This window comes from Solanum dulcamara, chromosome 4 (genome assembly GCF_947179165.1).
Source record: "Solanum dulcamara chromosome 4, daSolDulc1.2, whole genome shotgun sequence".
NCBI lineage: Eukaryota > Viridiplantae > Streptophyta > Magnoliopsida > Solanales > Solanaceae > Solanum > Solanum dulcamara.
Window position 1 is genome coordinate 10081292 of NC_077240.1, and position 19421 is coordinate 10100712.

A 19421-nucleotide genomic window follows, 5' to 3' on the forward strand; every position below is an offset into this window, starting at 1 on the left:
TATGGAATGTGATTGATTATACATTAAGGAACTCAAAAAGACACTGAAAAAGTGCTAAAATCACATCATTTTTGACTATCTTAGATACCTTATGACTATCTTCTTTCCCTTCTTTATTGTACTTCCCATTATTATTTTTTGAACGTGTCATGTTCTTAAGATTACAAGCTGTACTACGAACCGTCGTGGGTGAATAAACAAATTTGATATTTGGTATGAAAAACCAGACCATCAGTTTTCATCAGAAAACAGAAGGGGAAAAAAGAAGAAAGAAGAAAAAGAAGAAGACAACTGATTAGTCTGGGAAAAAGAAAATGCTCAAGACCTCCCGCTTACTAAACGGGTGCTCTAACCAACTGAGCTACGAGAGCTTGTTATGTTAAAATAGGCCATCAAAATGACTGTTCAACACCCCTATTTAGGTAAATCAATTTGACGTTCTATGAATCAATTTAATCCTTGTCATTTTCCATTTTGTGAATGTTTGGAAGAGAAAAGAATGACAACCTTATTCACTCTAACTACAGAGCTCAAGGCCACTAACAAACATAATGGAGGGAGATTTTCAAAAAAAATTATATAGGCGGTAGCTTATGAGAGTAGTGGTGGAATCTTGAGTTTTCACTAAAGAGAAAATTAAAATATAAAAAGAGTAAAATGTGAAAAAGCCAAGAAAATTTAGTATATATATTATGTATTACCTATCTTTACATTGTAAAATTGCAGTGAAGTATAGTATCAAGGATACTGTACGAATTTTATTTAGTCAAAAGTTTTACTATACCAAAAAAAAATAAAGGCCTCCATTTGAATCAAATAACGGAATAAGATAAACTATAATCTACAGGACAGCGGCAATGCATTTGGATCCCTAATATTGGTTAGAATAGGGGGTCGATGAGATTATATAAGCAAGATAGTAATAAATTGAGGGCTATAGCTATATTACTTGTGTTCACTTAAAAGTCCTTACAATTAGGACCTCACATGTATAAATGCATTCAAAACTCGTCCTCTTTCCTTTTTACACTCTAATTAGATGGTTGTTACGTATTATTTTATAGTATATCGTATTATATCTTACTGTATTGTTTTAATGAATACAAAAATAAATTATATCATTATGTAATGTCACACATCAACAATTTGAAGGATAAACCTATAAATAAAAAAAAGGGGACGGGATAAAGCTACTATAAAAAAAAAGGATAACGAATAAAATAGGATCATTAAATAATTAGGATAAAATAGTGAAAACATGAACATGGAAAGCGTAAAATCAATTAAAAATGAAGGGCCACAAATACAGAAAAAGATCCATCCTCCTCAGGCATATAATGTCAAGTCAGCGAGACTACAAAATTCTCCAGGGTAAAGAATATGTATTCAGCCGATGCTCTATACAGGATCCCTGGAGATCTATCAACTTCCTCTGACTATAATACAAACCTTCCGCAGTCCTCACTAACAATACAGATACAATAAAATGTAGTAGCAGAAAAATGATATGGAGCAAGCTCACCCAATTACTCCACTTCTTGCATATGTTGCTTCACCTTGTAGTGTTGTGAAAAACAATACTATGCAAAGTTTGTAGATAATACTTCCAAAAATCAAAATATTATCTCCTTCAAAATTAAGAGGACCAGCATTATAAAGCACATGATAACTAGAACTGTTGCACACATGACCATTCCACCTTGTTTCTGGCTTCGTTCAGCCTGCAATTCCATCAAACCCAACATAACATTAAATGAAATGACCGCCTTAATGAAGAAAACATTAAATCAAATGACAAATAAGACTGCAAAGATGGGAGTTTCTGTGAATTAGAAGAATGGCAATGGAGAAAGCAAAGTGAGACCTTCTTTAGTTGTTTAAGGCCGTCCTCAACTGTTGATGCAACATTTTGAATATTGTGGTCTATCCTATCGACGATAGTACCCTGTATTAGACATAAGTTCAGTACATCAATAACCTGTGCTGATTGCTGAAGCAGAACTTGGTATATGAAGAGGTGTTGTAAGTTCAAACCTGGTCTATCACCAGAACTGACAGATCTTTCATAATTTGAGCAAGGTCGTTCACTGATTCAACCACCTAAAATATAAGCACATGGAGGCTAAGACACAAAACAAAGATATGTACATTTCAGAAAACCACAAGCAGCAAAGAAATATCACCTGCTGTATTTCTCTCTCTCTTTCGACAGTGAATGCCTCACTTTTCTTTAGCTTGGCCATCTGATGCTCATTAAATCCCTGGACAGACATTTGATGCAGTCAAAATTTTCTTGTGAGATAAACTCTCCAAGATATCTCCCAAAACCATTCTTCAGAGGCAGGAACAAATTTCAAGGACGTAAGACCAAACACCCTCCAATCACAGCCATAAAAAGTAACGAGGATCCAAAATGAGAGAATCCAATCAAACAAATATCATACAAGACTAAGATATATTGCCAAAAGAAACTGATGTTAAAGCAACAACTAGTGTTCTTTCTTAACACCTTACGCGATCACCTCATGTTTGTTCACTTGCAACAATAATATATATGGTCGTGTAATTCTAATTCATATCTAACAACGTAATGAATTTTATTGGTAATGCTCTGTTTTACTTTTGCTGATCAATAGCATTGATATTACCAAAACAAAGTCACCAGACTATTACTTACACATCTTTCCTGATTTCATTTGTAGGATCCCAAGTAGAAGTAAAAAATAAAACTTAAATATAATAGAAATTGCATACCAAGTCATCCAAATCATCATCGTCCCTTCTAGAATGGCTCCCATTTAAGTTCATTTCCAAGTCAACTCCATCTGGACCCTACATGAAAAAGCAACATTTTGAGAAAAGCTAGCATATATATTTCAGGAATCCGTCCACCCCCACCCACCCCCCATCCCCCCAAAAAATAAAAAATATCCTTGAAACGCAGGCAGCATGCTGATCAATCATCATCCATAAAATTAAGGGTATACATGAACAATTGAACTAATATACACTAGACAGCACAGTTACACATACAGGATGTCATAATATAGGACTTTGATTCGTGCAATCTCAACAGCAAATAAAACTGACTCCTGTTATTACCTCCTGCTAACAGATTGTGGCTCAAGCTATAAACTATTTGTACACACCTCTTTTTGCTGCTGAAGCCGCTTCAAATAAGTAGACTGTTTTCTGCGAAGCTCCATTGATAGGCTTTGAAGATCTGTAGCAAGAGAGCGCTGTCATAGGAATATCACGATGTAAGCATAAATGCAGTATGCAATTGTTGTAATCAGATTTATTGCAGAATCAAACTGAAATTGTAGTTAAAAAAACCATTCATTACTAATGAAATGGAATAGAGCATACGAAGACACCTTATTAGCTATGCCCTTATCAAGTTCTTAAAATAGAACACCTCATTCTTTGTGAAGTTTCCATGTTACTCCCTCTGCCCAAATCAAATAGACCCAATTTGGCTGTAGTTTAAGAGTAACACATTGGCATAACATAATTATACCAAGTTTGGTAAAAAGTATTTCATCTATTAATTGAAATGTAAAAGTGAGGAAGTTGTTGAAAAGATGCCCCATCAAGTTTTAAATGATATAAAATAATGATAGTTCATATGAGTTTGAATCTGTTTAATACTTTGACAATGTCTCATTCTCAAACTAGGTGGGATCAGAAATATGAATCTCTATAGCTATTCTGCTTTATTAGGGTGTTCAAATGATGCATTATATTATTTATTTGATGAGAAAATGATTCATGATATTATGACGATTTTTGGGTTTTATCGTCAATTTACTGCAACCTTTTTTCCTTTATTATGACTACAACAACAATTATGCCCCAATCTAAAGCAAGTTGGTGTTGCCAATATGAATTCTGATTGTCCATGCCACTACATTAAATATGACCATCTGTTTAAGTTGTCCGAGGAAGAGAAATTTTCAATCTAAGGGAAGAGATCAAACTCTTTGGGACTGACCAAAAAAAAGGAACATTAGTTTTACACGGACAGAGGGTGTAAAAGTTAAAAGTCTTGAAGACAACTTATGGATTCCAGCTTGAGAATGAAAAGAAAGTCATACAAATTTGTACTTACCGGTATGTTATAAAGGAACCGCTTAATTAGCGTATAACTGGATGTACAGAAACCCCAGACCCTCCAACCTCTCTTTTTGGTGGGATGGAGGAAAGAAAATAAAGGAAAACTAATAGAACCAATGCATTCAGGCTATAAGTTAAAATCAAAATTAGAAAAAATCAATGGTTTAATGATCATGAAAGCACACCTGTACATTTTTCCTAACATTTGAATCCTCAGAAGGCCCAGCTGCAGAAAGTCTTTGTAATTTCTTTTCCGATCTTTTGAGAAGATCAGTTATTTCATGGGTAAGAGCCTCAATTCGATGCTGATCTTCCTTACCATCTCCAAATGATGGCATTAAAGCCTTAGCATGAGCTTTGGCTAGTTCAGACATCTTTGTGCGGACCCGTTGCACATTAGCTGTGATTTCATCTGACAAGTCCACCCAAGCTGGCGGTAGACCTACTGTAACTGGACCATTACTGCAGCAGGGGAACAACATGTAATCCAGAGCAGGGGAAACCATAAAGGACATCCATATCATCTAGGAAATATATACTTGATAAAAAGAAATCTAGGATGTAAAGAAAACAAGATATTAAGATCTAAGAAGGCTGCCCAATTGAAAACGGTGCACAAGAGATTTAAATGAAAATAATTTCTTTTCAGAGTTTATAATATGACAACTGACATGGTTCTCAACGGTTATGTTTTACGTAGAGACTGGGTATCCCTCTTCAAATCTTCGCAGTTTTTCCAGGTATAATAAGCACCAGAGTCTCTTCTTCTTTTTTTTTTTCAAAAAGCCTGCATTATGCTTTACTCGAAGATAAGACTTTTAAATGCACGACAAATGGGAGAACACCAATTTAAGGATTCAACCACCAAAGTACCATAGGAAGATCAACAAACTGGACTTCACTTTTGTAGATTCACATTTGAACTCTAATCTGCGGGCTACGGGAAATTGCAGGTGATGCCCACAACTTCCTCAATAATGCCATACCAGAACCAGGTTCCATTTCCATGTCAAATGTGCAGAAGTTTTCTTAGAATTAACAAATCGGCTGAGCCCCACAACAAATGATATGAACTAAATATAAAGCAACCACAAAACTCTTTTAAGTGATAATCAGAAACCAGTTTTTTATGACATGTTACCGTTCTAAAAAATATATATTTTATTTGTCAAATTAGAAACTCTGATTTGGTTTTGCTAGGGAAATAAAATATAAAAAATTAAACTTGCTAAATTAAGACGGTCATATTTTTCCTGTTGCAAATTGCAGCACATTCAGCAGATCAAGTTAATTATAAGAACTCCACGTCTCCACCTCAGTAAATTCCACCAATTATCCTCCTTTCCCGAATAGCCGATTAAGCAAACTTCATTCGAATATATATGAAATTGCATCATTACACTCATCACTTCAATAAACTCTTACAGGGACAAAAAATTTGAAACATGATTAAACAATTAAAATTACACAATTAACAATTTAGACTTAGTAATTTCAATCACCTATCATCTAATAGTCGAGCTTCCTCTCTGTTATCATAAGAAAAGAAATTGGACAAATAAGTTCCCAATGACATCCGTTAAAGTTACTTCCAGATTCCGAGCTAGCATAATATGTCCCTAAACTTATAACTAAAGATTTGGTAACAAATTCAGAAAGATAATTGAAAATGCAAAGACCTATATACAAACCTGGAGGTTCCGGGGTCTTCTGTACTGAGAGGAGCATAAGATCGATTGGGATTAAGCAAAGACGTCGTTGCCAATTCGATCACCGGCCCACTACCATGTCCCGATGACGTAGACGGCGAAGAGCCCGCAGGGATCCGAACACTTCTCAACGCATCTCTATACTTTCTAAACAAAATCGTTCTATTTCTGCTCGCCATTAACCTTTCCCAAACAAAAAATCCAATAAAATGGAAGAATAAATTGTGCTCAACGTCCTACAGGCAACTGATTCCACTTTTGCTTGGATCTGAGATCTCTTGATCGGAGATCGGTGAAATGGATTCTCCGGTAATGATGGAGTTGTGTAGGAATTAGAGAACGAGTTCCAATCTTTCAAGCTAAGTTTGAGAAAGATGAACCGAACCGGAAGGGCATGGTAAAGTGTGGGTCCATGCTTTTATGTATTTCACATAAAATTGCAAGTGTAATAAATAAATTTAAAATAGAGAAAGAAACAAACCTCAACAACAACAACATATCCAATATAATTCTACAATATTATATTGACGATAATTTCATTTTATTGATATGAATCAATATTGAACTTAATTAGATGTTACCAATGTATAATATTTATAAAAAATACCACCTTCTAATATAATTTAAGTAGGATTGTTAAAAATCGTATCGAGAAAAAAAGTTATTGATTTATTGATAATGGGTTATTGGTTTAGCGATTTCGGTAATAGTTTAAAAAAAATTATTATCGAATTATTGATTCTTAACGATTTAAAGTTTTTTCTTAATGGGTTAATTGATAACCTGATAGTAACTTAATAATTTATATTTATTACTATTCGATATATAAAGTTCTTCACTTAAGGTCTAGTTTTCATACTTTTATTTTTCGATGTCTCAAATTTTTAGTTATTATACAATGTTTTACATTCGCTTTTGAGCAAAATACAATTTACCAACTCATATACCTGATTCATTTGATTTGTCATCTTGTTTTTAAGTGATTTTCAATGGATTTTTTTGGTCCCAAATCTTAACGGTTAAACCGATAATAATGTTCAATAATCGATAAGTCAATATGTTAATGATTTTATAACGATTTGACATGTCTATAAATCGATAAATTTCAAAATCGTACCGATTTATAAGTAGGGCTAGATATAAGTGTGCCAAAAATTGTTATTACTCTATAGATTTGTCAAATACAAACAGAGTTGTTGCAGTTTTGATTCAGTTGAAAATACTTATTTTACAATTTGTCAAAGTCATTGAGCCAAAAAACATTAAAGAAGTAGGTATTATATTCAAAATAAGTTGCCTAAGAAAATAACTTTGTAATTTTGGAGGTCAAATAATTAAATAAGAAATAAGTTTCCTAATTAATTAAAGAAAAAAAGGTGTGTGGAAGACAAGTCTCGTCTTGTTTTTGGTAGAATTTCACATTTTCAGCTGCTTTAAGCCCTAAGGTGTCGCTACCTCCTCTTCATCATCTGCTTCTTCTTCTACATCATCTTCATTGATTCGTCGTCGTTTTCTCACACCCAAATCGCACTCTTTTCCCTTCGTTACACAAATCACATACACATACACATACACACTCTCTCACACCGACAGTCCTTACAATTCATAAATTTATCAACCCATCATTCTTAGGGTTTGTGAACGAACGATTGAGTCGAAATTGGTACTTGAATTTCACTGTTTCGAATCAGAATCTAGCTCTTCTTAATCCTTGATAATTTTCAAAAGTAAAGTGAAGCAAATATGGATGCTGATTCATGGAGTGCTCGTCTATCTTCTGCTTCCAGGCGCTATCAATCTGCTTTTCAGTCTCGATCTGGTAAAATTTCCCATTTATCTTTTAGATATATAGTGATTTTTTCAATTAAAGATTGGATTTTTATGCGAATTATGCGGTTAATTTTGGTGTAGGGATGAAATGGGAGAATTTTGAGGCGGAAATGTTGATGAGTTTTGAGGAACTTGATGTGGATGATGATATAAGAGAGGAGTTCCCTTGTTGCTTTTGTTCCGAGTATTTTGATATTGTTGGTTTATGTTGCCATATTGATGATGAGCATCCTGTTGAGGCCAGGAATGGGGTATCACTCTCTTTTCTCTTCAGTTATTATTGTGATTGATCATCCTTAGCTGTTTCCCTAGTGTAGAAAAATTGGATATCATGTTGTTTTACACTTAAATTATCATCGATATTTAGAACTTGAACTTCTTTTCATTTGTTGGAAGATAGAGTGTCGTGTTAATTGTTTTGGTTTACTAGCTGAAATTTCAAGCTATGACGGCGGCATGATTTAATACAGTTGTCTTTGATGGTATTACATTTTTGTATGTACTGGTTGGGCATTCTTGAGTGTACATAAACATGTATATGCCTCTGGCAATTGTTCTAGTATTTCCAAATGTCCGTGAAATCATGTTAAAGAAGTTCTTCCCATTGCTCTTGGTTGAGATTTCATCTTTTTCTCTCTCTCTCTCTCACTCTGTGCTTTATACTAGTAATATATTTGGTTGTCTAGTCAGAGATGTTATGTGGGTTGCTTAAATGTTAACTGTTCCTTGTGCTGGTGTGTGTGTCTGTCTCTCAGTCTTCCTGGAGGAGTGTTGGTGCTGGGTGGAGTAGAATCCCTCTGAACTTGTTGTATGATAGTTTTCTCCTATCTGGAATGTTGTTCCAATTTGCTGATTTGATTATTCTGTCAAGAACATCTGATGCATATGGAAGCTATTTTTAGAATTGTTCCTCACAATCGCCTTCTTTGTGTAGGTGTGTCCAGTTTGCGCTATGAGGGTGGGCGTTGACATGGTTGCACACATAACCTTACAGCATGGGAATATCTTCAAAATATCCTTTATTCAGTGTCTTAATATCGTTTTTTGGGTTCATTTGTGTAGTTTCCTTTTGGTGCTTCTTTTATTTGTAAATAGCAACGTCTTGTGCAAAAATTGCCAACTAACGAGAATGTAGGAGATGGATTTTTCGATAAGCTGGGTATACTTATCAGTTATCACAATTCCTAGCTCTGAAAGGTTCTCCAGATGTTTAAAGCATTTCTTTGCTATCATAAATTGGAGTGAGAAGTCCTCCACCAGTGGAATAATGTCTAACTCTTCCATTTTCTACCCCTCTCCCTACTTCTTGATCCATCACTTTATCACAAAGTTTTTCCTTTTTAGAGCGTGTTCAATTAAGCTTCTGAATCAAGATGCTTGACTGTTTCGGTAACTTTCTGGGGGCTGTCGTCCACCAAGCTCTTAATTGGTATTCGTATGGTAGGATTCTGTATGTCAGTTTCTTTCTAGGGCCTTTAAGATGTTCTATGGTTTGGTGCTCACTTCTGTTTTATTTCCTGGAAAAGTACAAAAATCTGCCCTCATATTCTGATACCTTTCTCGGCCTTTTGGCTAAGATCTAGTATTTGAAATTTGACGTAATTTTTTGGGGCACTTCAAGTTCTTTAAAACCTTTGGCCATTTGGAAGCAAGCTGCTAAATCCCTCTCTCACTTCAAAGGCATCTGTCATCTCAACTTAACTATCAAAGCACACCTTCACATGCATCTTTGACCTCGGCTCAATGACGTACAACTTTATGTTTTCATTCCATGCCAGTCCGTTAGAACTTCTTTTTTTTTTTGATGACAAAGGAAACCCCAGCCACCATTGGGTGCGCACAGGATAAAACTCTCACTCCTATGCAATAGCTCGCAAACCACACAGGAGAGGTAATCCGGACTAGGCAAGCCCGGTGCAACGAGCTCGACCCAGAAGCAGTCCATTAGAACTTTTCTGGGCATGCTTTGGAATTTGTCATTTATCATGGTCCTGGAACCCAAGGATCATTTTCTTATACACATTGAATGAAAGCACTCCAGATGCAGATCGTTGAAAGCTGATACTCTTGTTTAGGTTGTGTAGCTTCATAGTTGTGATCAGTGACAAGACTCGTTTTTCTTCCTCTTTTTTTTTTCTGGAGGCAGGGATTTAAGTGGATTGGAAGACAATAATTAATTATCAATGAAGGAAAGAAAACGTATTCCCTTTTTTGTTTCAAGATGTATAAATCAAACTGCAAACTACATATAATCTACTGCTTGTAAATGAATATCAAATTTTAAAATTCTTTAGTTAACCTAGGGGTTGTCTTTGTGATCCAAAACATGATAAAAGGCTGATCACTACGTATGTAAGGAGTTCTGTTACTTTTAAAAATCCTGATATCATGAGAAACAGAGGAAGTAAAGTTTCCCATGCATTCTGGTTAATCTGGTAATATTTTCTTATATTGCCTTGTGGCTGCTTGTTCATCAGGGAGATCATACTTAAAAGTTAGATAATAATTGAAATCAGAAATTATCAAGCTCATTTTGTTTTTTTATCAGTTGGTTCATATTGAAATTTGGAGTAGTTGTAGAGATCAGAGCTAAAATTTTGGGGTTAAGGAAAGGTTGAATCATGTTGGTAATTATGTCCTTTCCATTTTTGCGGAGCCCATAGTCTCTATTTGCTCCTCTCATCTTCTTCCCTTATTTTGACAAATTCTATATTTGTAGTGGAGTATGACAATGAGGGACTCCATTAGCTATTTTGAGTTCCTTGACTTCAGCTTACATGCAGCGCAAGAGGAAATCTCGCAGAGCTGGTTCTCATTCAACACTTTCCTTATTAAGGAAGGAACTGCGAGAAGGAAACTTGCAGTCTCTATTTGGAGGGTCCTCTTGTGTAGTTTCCTCAACTAGTACTGCACCAGACCCCTTGTTGTCATCGTTCATTTTGCCGGTGGGTGATGATTTCAAGAGTGCTCAAACGCATTCTCCTGCTGAAACAATCTCAGCCAAGAAAAGCTCAATTGTAACTGCCTCGGAAAGGTATGTATTTTATCCTTTTCTGTGCTTCGGTACAGCCATACAGTAGCTTCTTGTAAACACTTGTATAGAGCTGCTACCAACAGGGCTTAGCTCAATTGGCAAATGATGAGGGACTTGTGAGTTGTGACTTAGGCCACAGGTTTGAGCCCTGCGCCTAGCTAACCAAATATGGTATTTAATTGGAGAAAGGTAGAGGGCAGGCCCATTATTCCAGTGTTTCTAAGGCAGCGGTTGGAGGTTTGAGTTTTGACTGTGACACCCCACCCTTTGTGGTAGCTTTAGAATAGAAGTCAGTCAGTCACCTATGGTACTTGTGGAAAGAGACTGGGCGAAAAACCTCTAACTTCGAGGGTGAAGTTTTAAGGGTGCTTTGAGCAATTAATCTTCAGTCCCAACCTCTAATTGTATGCTGAAGCACCATGGGTGCTTGGTTCTTTTGGTCCAAGCTGTATGTCATCAACCTTTTGACTAGGTACAGCCGTACAGGTGTTGTTTGTTAGTTTCATATTTTTTGAGAAGAATAAACACAAGTGATGTAACATGGATTTGTTTTAGTCGTGCTGGTAATTTACATTAGGGGTGAGCATAAAAACAGAAAAAAGGGACTGATTTGAGTTCTTTGGTTTCGGTATTAATTTTTTTCAAACTTCGATATTTGGTTCTCGGTTTTAGGGTCCCGGAACCGATTTTTTTTAAAAAAGAGTGATATATATCACCAGAGTCATGAGAGGAAGCTCTAGTGAGAGCTTTGAACTGGCACTTAATTCTTAAGAGAAAAAACGTTTGCTTGAAGGGTTTTGACAGTTCTTAGTGATCTGTATCTCTCTCTCTCTCTCTCTCTATATATATATATATATATATGCTCCTCTCATTTTCAATTAGTTAATGCAAGAGAGAAGGAAGGAAGAGTGGTGAGTAGAAGCAGCAGTACGTAATGACTATTTATAGTAAGAGCAAAGGAAAAGGGGATTCTATACGCAGCTTTTTTTATTTTTTTCTAAGTCATCGATCATCATTATCATTGGAGGAAGACATAGTGATGCATTTCCATTTCCACTGTTGTTGTCATGATCTCCATGACTGAAGAACTGAACCGGGCCGAATTAGAAAAATGAACCGAACTATTTTAGGTTCGGTATTAGGTATGAACCCGTGAAGAACCGAACCCAATATATTTTGATATAATTTGGTGTGCTAAAGTATCTGGTTTACTGCTTTTGAGCTGCTTATAGTGAAGCAGGCAGAAGTTTGAAATTTTTGCATACATAATTTTCGCTTTCAATATGTCATGCTTGAGGGATTAATGCTCAACTAGGATTCTGCTAGACCAGCTCTTATTTGTGGCTTCTATCAACTTATGCCATGACATGGAAATCACTGTTACACTGAATGGAGGATCTTTTCTTTGTTTGACATTTATGAAGGCACTTCTATGGTCAAATAGACAGGAATTAGAGGTTTTTATTTTTTATTTTTGTATTTCATAAATGAATTAGAGGTGTTATGATTGGGTTGTTCCAGTATAGTTTACCTTGGGGATATCTTTGTTCTCAGTTCATTCCATAGAAAACTTTCGAAAAAAGCAGAAGAGAAAAAAAGTTATCATTTTTTTTTTTGGCTTTATAATCTGAGGGAAGGAAACAGGAATCAGAGATGCCTTTATCATGATAATATCATCCTTGTTGTTCTATTACTTTTGGATCTTATCTAGCACTTGGTATGTTGTTGTTGTACTGGTTGCTCGCATAGTCTTATGGTGTATTTCAACTTATTTTGCAGGAAAGTTCAACAGCCCCCATTGTCAATCAAGGATCAAGAAGAGAAGGCAAAGAGGAGTTCGTTCGTGCAAGGATTGCTGTTGTCTACGATTCTGGACGATAATTTATAAAGGCTGACATAAATGCTGCCCAGGGTTTACTGATGAACCCGTGTTTTTAGTGATCCATCGCAGTGCGCATGCTGGCACAATGTAATCCAACCGTGGAATAAGATGTGTAGTAATCCATGTAATTTTATCTTGTTTGTAGAATTTAGTTGATAGGCAGCAGACTCGTCATGTATCTTCTTTTATTGCAGCTCATGCTACCATAAAGAGTGTATAATAAACGTTCAAGTTGGTTTTAACGGTTTTCTCTTCATCTCCTTGCCAATCAAATAATGCCATTTTCCCAGTGACAAAATTAACGTTACAATTCTCTGTTGACAATATTCTGCAGGACATTTAACAAAGCAAATACTAGTACCATTTTTTAAACAGAGGAAAATAAAAGAACGAAGAAAGCACTTAGAACTGGCTCGATTAAAGAGATGGAAGAAACAAATGAAATTCACTGCCAAGAATCAACAGTAACCACCGGTGGCATTTATCCAACTTCCATGATCCTGGATCAAGAAAAGCAGTAAGCAGCACTGCCATGCCATCTTTAAGCGAACAATAAATTAAAGAGATTTAAGCCAACAAGAACCAGTACTCGCAACAGATAAATGGTCAATGGTAAAGAATTCCAACATATCCAAACAGCTGAGTATCATTCTCCGATAACAAATTGGCTACTAAATAACAATGGCAGCAACAGTTGCTGCATATTTTTAACAACAATCAAGGAATCATATGTCAGTAAAGCGTGGTATACAAGTGTAAAGCTGAAAAGTCTATCCTAACAAATGGATTTGCCCGGCAGGGTCAATGGGCAGAAAGAATGGCTAACGCTATTTCTGAGTAGTCGCACATCAAATCCAACTGCTTCAACAAACAGCATATGTCTTCTATACTCATGATTTCCCTCACCATCATCCCTTACATACAAAAAGAGGCAAGAGTACACCGACCCTCCACAGGGGAGATTTGGCTGCCAGCTGTCTCCCAAAATAATTACAAATTATGGTTGACTGCACAGGGGAGCTTCACTTCACGACGCTCAAGCACATGCAGCTAAAATGGTCTTCTAAGAGTGCTGGGCAATGTCCTTGTAGGTACTGCAGGCTGTACCAAAGCATGTAATATATTCAGAATTTAATACGCCTGTAATTTTGGGGGGGAACAAGTAATAAACTAGAAAGGTGCAAAGGAGAAGATGAACTAGCATAATACTATCCAAGTAATATACATTCATGGCCAGTCACATAATCAGGTAGCTAACTTAAAATGGTGAGATGAGCTATCAGTAGGCGAAAAGGAGATTCAAGTTTGTTCACAGTACAAAAATCAAACATCATAAAAAAAAGAAAAGATAATGTGGCATTATTCATCAGCAATAGCAGAGGAAGTGTGGGCATCCAAGTTTGAAGTGCACACTGCTCTAAATACGATCTCCTAGCCCAGTGAAGACCTGTCTAAATTCTGATCAATTTGACTAATGAGAAAATGTTAAAAGACATGAGTCATGTTTCACTTGCATACACAGAGATTGGAGTGTAAACAACAACAGGGCTAGATGTATTCTCCGCATTACCATACCGTTGAACTTAATCATACTACTGTACTTGAAGTCCCCGCTAGAATATTCAGTTAAAAGGAATATCAAAAACTAGACTCCCTCAATTTTGATTGTCCGAACTAGATTTTAAATAACTTCTAACCATCGATGCCACTAATTCCTTATCTAATTAAAGAGCTCACCTCTCTAAATTGACAAGGAGAAGTGCTAGTATCAGGCCCAACATTAGATCTGCTACTGCAGGGATGGAGTTGCTGATGAACCATATTAAAGCTGAAACTTGCATCAGTCCCTTGCAATTCACTTTCCAAAAATTCACCAAAAAAACTTTGCGATGATGTAGAGGCTCCATTCAAATTCAGTTGCCCACTCAAATTACTTGACCTTTCATGTATAAGGTTCCGATTTTGAGATAAACGAGCATCACTCTCCAGTTGCCTTCCTCGGAAAAATGAATTATGAGGTGCTGCTCTTTGTGCTATAGCAGGTTGAGTTGCTAATTCCCTACTTCGAGCAATTTGAGAGCCAAAGAGACTATTCCCTGATACATCACCCAAGGTCCCAGTAAAATTACCAAGTTGTCTCCTCCTGTTATTAAGGAGTTGATGTATTTGCCGTTGTATTCTGCGTCGGTCAGAAACTGTAAATGCCCCAATCCCAGAAGCTAGAGAAGAAACTTGACCATCTCGGTGAGATTGAAAATCACCTGATTCTTCAGTCAACGGGGTATCAGGTACATACATTTCATTAAGATCAAACGTTTCTCTTACATTCACAACAGGAGGTGACCCAACAGAAAAACTGCCGCTTGTTCTATTATCAGGCATAGGATTCAGATTCTGTGGGTTTGAAGAAGCAAGAGCAGTTGGCCGACAGCTTTCACAGTACCAGTTACCTTCAGGTACTTCATGTCCAAGACCAACACAATAAGTATGCGCAGGGGAATCACAGAGATCACAAAGTAGCATAAGAGCGTCATCCCCACCTTGCTGACACTCTGTACATAATACATTTTCGTACGGGTCAAGGTAACCCCTAAGCTCCTCTTCAGATGGCTGATAAACCTATATACACAATTTAAACATTGAATGCAGTTAGAAAATTTGGTGTTCTTGTATAATCAAGTGTAACAACTTATAAAGGAATATTCAGGTTTACCATATAAATGAATGCACATAAGTAAAAGGGGGCTGTACCTGATCACGCTCAGGGACTTGAATAACCACAGTCCTCAAATCAAAGCCAGTGTCTGACCTTGCAGGCTTACTGATCGTCACAAACCTTTGCTTGCACAGTGGGCAACGAGATTCCACTTTGGACCACTCCATGATGCAAGCAAAACAAAAGTAATGACTGCAGCAATTCAATGTCCCTCTAACTGTTCCCTTACCTTCTTCAGACAAACATATGCCACAAATCTGCTTTCCGGCTTCACTCTTTAACACCTCCATCTTTTCTTTAGCCTTTCTGGCTGGATGTTTTCTTTGTAGACGTGGAGCTTCCTCTCTTGGTGATTTTTTCAAAGATGATGAGCCCCTCCAAGTTGTAACCAAGCTCCTGCAAAAATTGCTAGCCTCTCTGACTTGTTCCCTCTCTTCTTCAGAGATGGTAAACTCACGTTCAGATGATCCAGAACTCGCAACAAAATCAGAATCAGGATCAAATGTTAGTCTCTTTCTTTTTCTCCTCTGACCTGCATTCTTTTTATTCTTTTCTTTCACGATTGGATCGAGGTCTATGAACTCCTCGTCATTTTCAGATCTTGCTTTCCTTCTCAATCGCCGTCTCTTCAGTGGTTTCTTTCTTGTGATCTTCTTCAACTCTTTGTGGTTTCTATTTCTCTTCTGTTCTCTGGCAGCGCCCTTACGCAACCGTGGCTTGGTTGAATACTTTATCCCTTCCATCTCTGGAAACTCTTCTTCTTCGTCCAAGCCATCTGGAGTGAATTCCTCATCATCGTCATCATCATCATCTTCGTCATCATCTTTGGTAGTGCCCTTACACAGCCGTGGCTTGCTCGAATTCTTCATCCCTTTTGTTACTGGAATATCCTCTTCTTCACCCAAGCCATCTGGAGTGAATTCCTCATCATCCTTGTCTTCTTCATCATCATCCTCGTCATAATCTTTGGCAGTGACCTTACGCCTCCGTAGCCTGCTTGAATTCTTCATCCCTTTCATTACTGGAAAATCCTCCTCTTCGTGCAAGCCATCTGGATTTAATTCCTCATCTTCTTCATCATCTTCATCTTTAACAGTGCCCTTACATAACCGTCTCTTGCTAGAATTATCCATCCCTTCCATTACTGGAGACTCTTCTTCTTCATCATCTTCTTCATCCAAGCAATCTGGTGTAAATTCCTCATCATCTTCATCTTTGACAGTGGCCTTACGTAACTGACGCTTGCTAGAATTATCTGTCCCTTCCGTTACTGGAGACTCTTCTTCTTCATCATCCAAGCAATCTGGTGTGAATTCCTCATCATCTTCATCTTTGACAGTGGCCTTACGTAACCGTCGCTTGCTAGAATTATCCGTCCATTCAGTTACAGGAGACTCTTCTTCTTCCTCATCCAAGCAATCTGGTGTGAATTCCTCATCATCTTCATCTTTGACAGTGCCCTTACACAACCGTTGCTTGCTAGAATTGTTTGTCCTTTTCATTACTGGAAACTCTTCTTCTTCATCCAAGCAATCTGGTGTGAATTCCTCATCATCTTCATCTTTGACAGTGCCCTTACGCAACCGTCGTTTGCTAGAATTGTTCGTCCCTTTCATTACTGGAAACTCTCCTTCTTCATCCAAGCAATCTGGTGTGAACTCCTCATCATCTTCATCGACTCCATCATCTTCGCCATCATCTTCTCTATATGAAACTCTCTTTCTCTTTCTAGACTTTACAGTTCCTTTTTCATTTCTGCTTGGTGCTCTTGATCGAACAACCCTTTTCACCTTCCTCATCTTCAATTCCTCCTCCTCGTCTTCATATTCACCTAAACTCTCTTCTGAATCATCTCCAACAAAAGAAGAATATCCATCTTCTGACTCATCAAACTCCTCATCGTCATCAACTGTGTAATCCTCATCTGAATGATCTGAAGCTCTATATGTGGATCCAGCCTTTCTCCTATCATTAGTCTTGCGTCCAACCTTACCTCCCCTTGCCATCCTTCCTCACACACAGGGGAGCATAAACCGACAACTTGAATCAGATCAAATTATGTAATGATAATCCCATGTACCACTAGATCCACCGCTTAATTAGAGAAGGAAGCGAATTCACCTGAAACACAAACAAGGTAAGGCCTCCACAACACAAGCTCTAAATCATGCAATTTATTTCCTTACTACTTCAAGTTCTTCCAACAGAAACCCCAATAAAGATTACAAATCTGTCTATTTGCAGTTACAAAATTACTCAGATTGGATGGGACTTCTTAAAATCTTAACATTCAACTGTAAGTTCATCCAAATAAGGCATCAAATCAACTAAAAATAAAACAATTAAACACCCTAAAAATCAAATCTTTACTCAGAAATAGGAAGAATTGATCTAACTAAATACATAAATGAAATCCCCAAAAATCAAAACCTGAACCCTAGATCAAGATACTAACACTAATCCCCAATAACTCAGATAATTCCAATAATTAAATAAACATAATTCCCAGCAAAAACATGAATAAATTAGTATTAAATTCAACCACAATAACACCAATTCCCAAAATTCAGATGGAACAGTAAAAAACAAAACCAGATAGCAAATCTCAACAATCAATAGATTACCAAACAGACATAACCCAGATAAAATATGGAGTATTCTTACAAAAAAAAAAAGGAAAATAAATAAATAAAGATGGGCTATGGTAAGTACCTGAGAATTGAAGAGGAGGCAAAATCGGCAAAACCCAAAAAAAATAAAAGGGAATTATCTAGGGCTATATATAAAATCAATCCAATTTTTTTAAAAAATAAAATAAAAAGAAAAATCAAGCGGTGAGATGAAATTTGAAGGAAATAAGAAGAGGGTCACCTAAAGAATCTGTATTTGTATTCTTTACTACTTTTCTCATATTTTTTGTCTTTCTATATAGGTAGATATACGTGCTTTTAAAATAGTGATATTATTGCAATGACAAAGTGAAGCATCTATTATTCGAAGCTATTTTTCTATATTTTGTATTTCAAATCTTCATCTAGACGGATCATTCCTTTTTTCCATATATGAAATAGAAATTTTTTGGGGAGATTTGATTTTGTAGCATTTTATAAAAAAATTTATTTATTTTATGATTTTTTTTAATACAAGATTTTTATTTTTACTCTTAAAAATATTTAGTATATAAATAGTCATAAAATATTAATTCCATATTTTCGAGTGGTCGTTGGGCCCGGACACTTTTACAAGAAGCAACTTGGATGTAATGCTATTGGTTGGGCATATGTATGAATTTCCATATTTGCCCCTTTGTGATGTTGAAAGCAGCTCAACTGCTATTTTGACTTTGGGCTCACCAAGTTGGGTTTGGGTTTGGGTTTGGGCAAGTTGCTAGGAGGCCTATGGGTGTTTAGAATGAGGGATTTCTGCCCATATGCAGCCCAATAAGCTACAAGGAGTGATTATTAGCTTAAACCGAAGTTCAACGATACAATTTACAAAAAAAAAATTACAAATACCAAACATTAAATAGTATCCCTTACCTATATTTTTACTATTTATGTGAAATAATAATATTTTAATTTCATTTGCTATCCATTAAATTTATGTATTCTTTCGTCAGTTACATACAAAAAATACAGATAAAAATAACTAATTTGAGTAGATCATGGAATAAAACTAATCCAACTTGGTAAAAATTACAGAAATCACTCTCATATCATTGCAGTTACATACAAGACTCTGAAATTCAATTTACCTTCATTCAAACTCCTTGAATTTGAAAAACCAATCACATTGTTTTTTAGCGAAAATTCAAAATCGCTAATTGATTTGGAGTAGTTCATCTTCGTCATTCAAGAATAATACAAAGAAGGTGTTGCATCTGTTAACACTATTGAAATCGAAAAGTCTCAATTGTTCACTACCCGAATTCAAACAAGTATTTTCTCAAAAAACTCATCGAATTTACAAAGAATTAATTGATGGATTAAATTTAAAAATTTGTATTTTGATATAAAATTGATAATATGATACTACTGATTGACTAATTGCATCAGATAATTGATTGGAATAAATACTTGATAATTTGTATGAATACAAATTAGCTTGAGATTTTAAATTGGTATGATCTCTAAT

General features: G+C 36.1%; 3 protein-coding genes across 3 annotated transcripts; 1 reads left to right on the plus strand and 2 right to left on the minus strand.

Annotated features, from left to right (window-relative positions):
- Positions 1 to 1209: 1209 nt before the first annotated feature.
- On the minus strand, positions 1210 to 6243 carry LOC129886116 (syntaxin-43-like). Its single transcript, XM_055960661.1, has 8 exons — positions 5808 to 6243; positions 4302 to 4578; positions 3150 to 3239; positions 2755 to 2832; positions 2184 to 2261; positions 2035 to 2100; positions 1865 to 1945; positions 1210 to 1721 (listed from the first exon to the last, which is right to left on the minus strand). Exons 1-8 carry the CDS (start codon positions 6002 to 6004, stop codon positions 1614 to 1616), a joined length of 975 nt encoding a protein of 324 aa, XP_055816636.1. The 5' UTR covers positions 6005 to 6243; the 3' UTR covers positions 1210 to 1613.
- A 946-nt stretch (positions 6244 to 7189) lies between these two features.
- Positions 7190 to 12827, plus strand: LOC129886117 (protein DEHYDRATION-INDUCED 19 homolog 3-like). The gene is made up of 5 exons (XM_055960663.1): positions 7190 to 7644; positions 7737 to 7906; positions 8590 to 8667; positions 10433 to 10689; positions 12469 to 12827. The coding sequence occupies exons 1-5, from the start codon at positions 7569 to 7571 to the stop codon at positions 12575 to 12577; spliced, it is 690 nt and encodes a 229-aa protein (XP_055816638.1). The 5' UTR covers positions 7190 to 7568; the 3' UTR covers positions 12578 to 12827.
- A 345-nt stretch (positions 12828 to 13172) lies between these two features.
- LOC129886118 (uncharacterized) lies at positions 13173 to 18262 on the minus strand. Its single transcript, XM_055960664.1, has 4 exons — positions 18000 to 18262; positions 15323 to 17408; positions 14309 to 15190; positions 13173 to 13672 (listed from the first exon to the last, which is right to left on the minus strand). Exons 2-4 carry the CDS (start codon positions 17291 to 17293, stop codon positions 13622 to 13624), a joined length of 2904 nt encoding a protein of 967 aa, XP_055816639.1. The 5' UTR covers positions 17294 to 17408; positions 18000 to 18262; the 3' UTR covers positions 13173 to 13621.
- Positions 18263 to 19421: the final 1159 nt, after the last annotated feature.

Coding starts and splice junctions, on each gene's coding strand:
- LOC129886116 (XM_055960661.1), bottom strand. CDS start 6,004: ATGGCGAGCAGAAATAGAACGATTTTGTTTAGAAAGTATAGAGATGCG. Junction 4,579..5,807: donor GAAGACCCCGGAACCTCCAG/GTTTGTATATAG, acceptor CCCCTGCTGCAG/TAATGGTCCAGTTACAGTAG. Junction 3,240..4,301: donor ATGTTAGGAAAAATGTACAG/GTGTGCTTTCAT, acceptor TTCCTATGACAG/CGCTCTCTTGCTACAGATCT.
- LOC129886117 (XM_055960663.1), top strand. CDS start 7,569: ATGGATGCTGATTCATGGAGTGCTCGTCTATCTTCTGCTTCCAGGCGC. Junction 7,645..7,736: donor TGCTTTTCAGTCTCGATCTG/GTAAAATTTCCC, acceptor ATTTTGGTGTAG/GGATGAAATGGGAGAATTTT. Junction 10,690..12,468: donor ATTGTAACTGCCTCGGAAAG/GTATGTATTTTA, acceptor CTTATTTTGCAG/GAAAGTTCAACAGCCCCCAT.
- LOC129886118 (XM_055960664.1), bottom strand. CDS start 17,293: ATGGCAAGGGGAGGTAAGGTTGGACGCAAGACTAATGATAGGAGAAAG. Junction 15,191..15,322: donor AAGTCCCTGAGCGTGATCAG/GTACAGCCCCCT, acceptor TTGTGTATATAG/GTTTATCAGCCATCTGAAGA. Junction 13,673..14,308: donor CTCCTTGTCAATTTAGAGAG/GTGAGCTCTTTA, acceptor GCTTTGGTACAG/CCTGCAGTACCTACAAGGAC.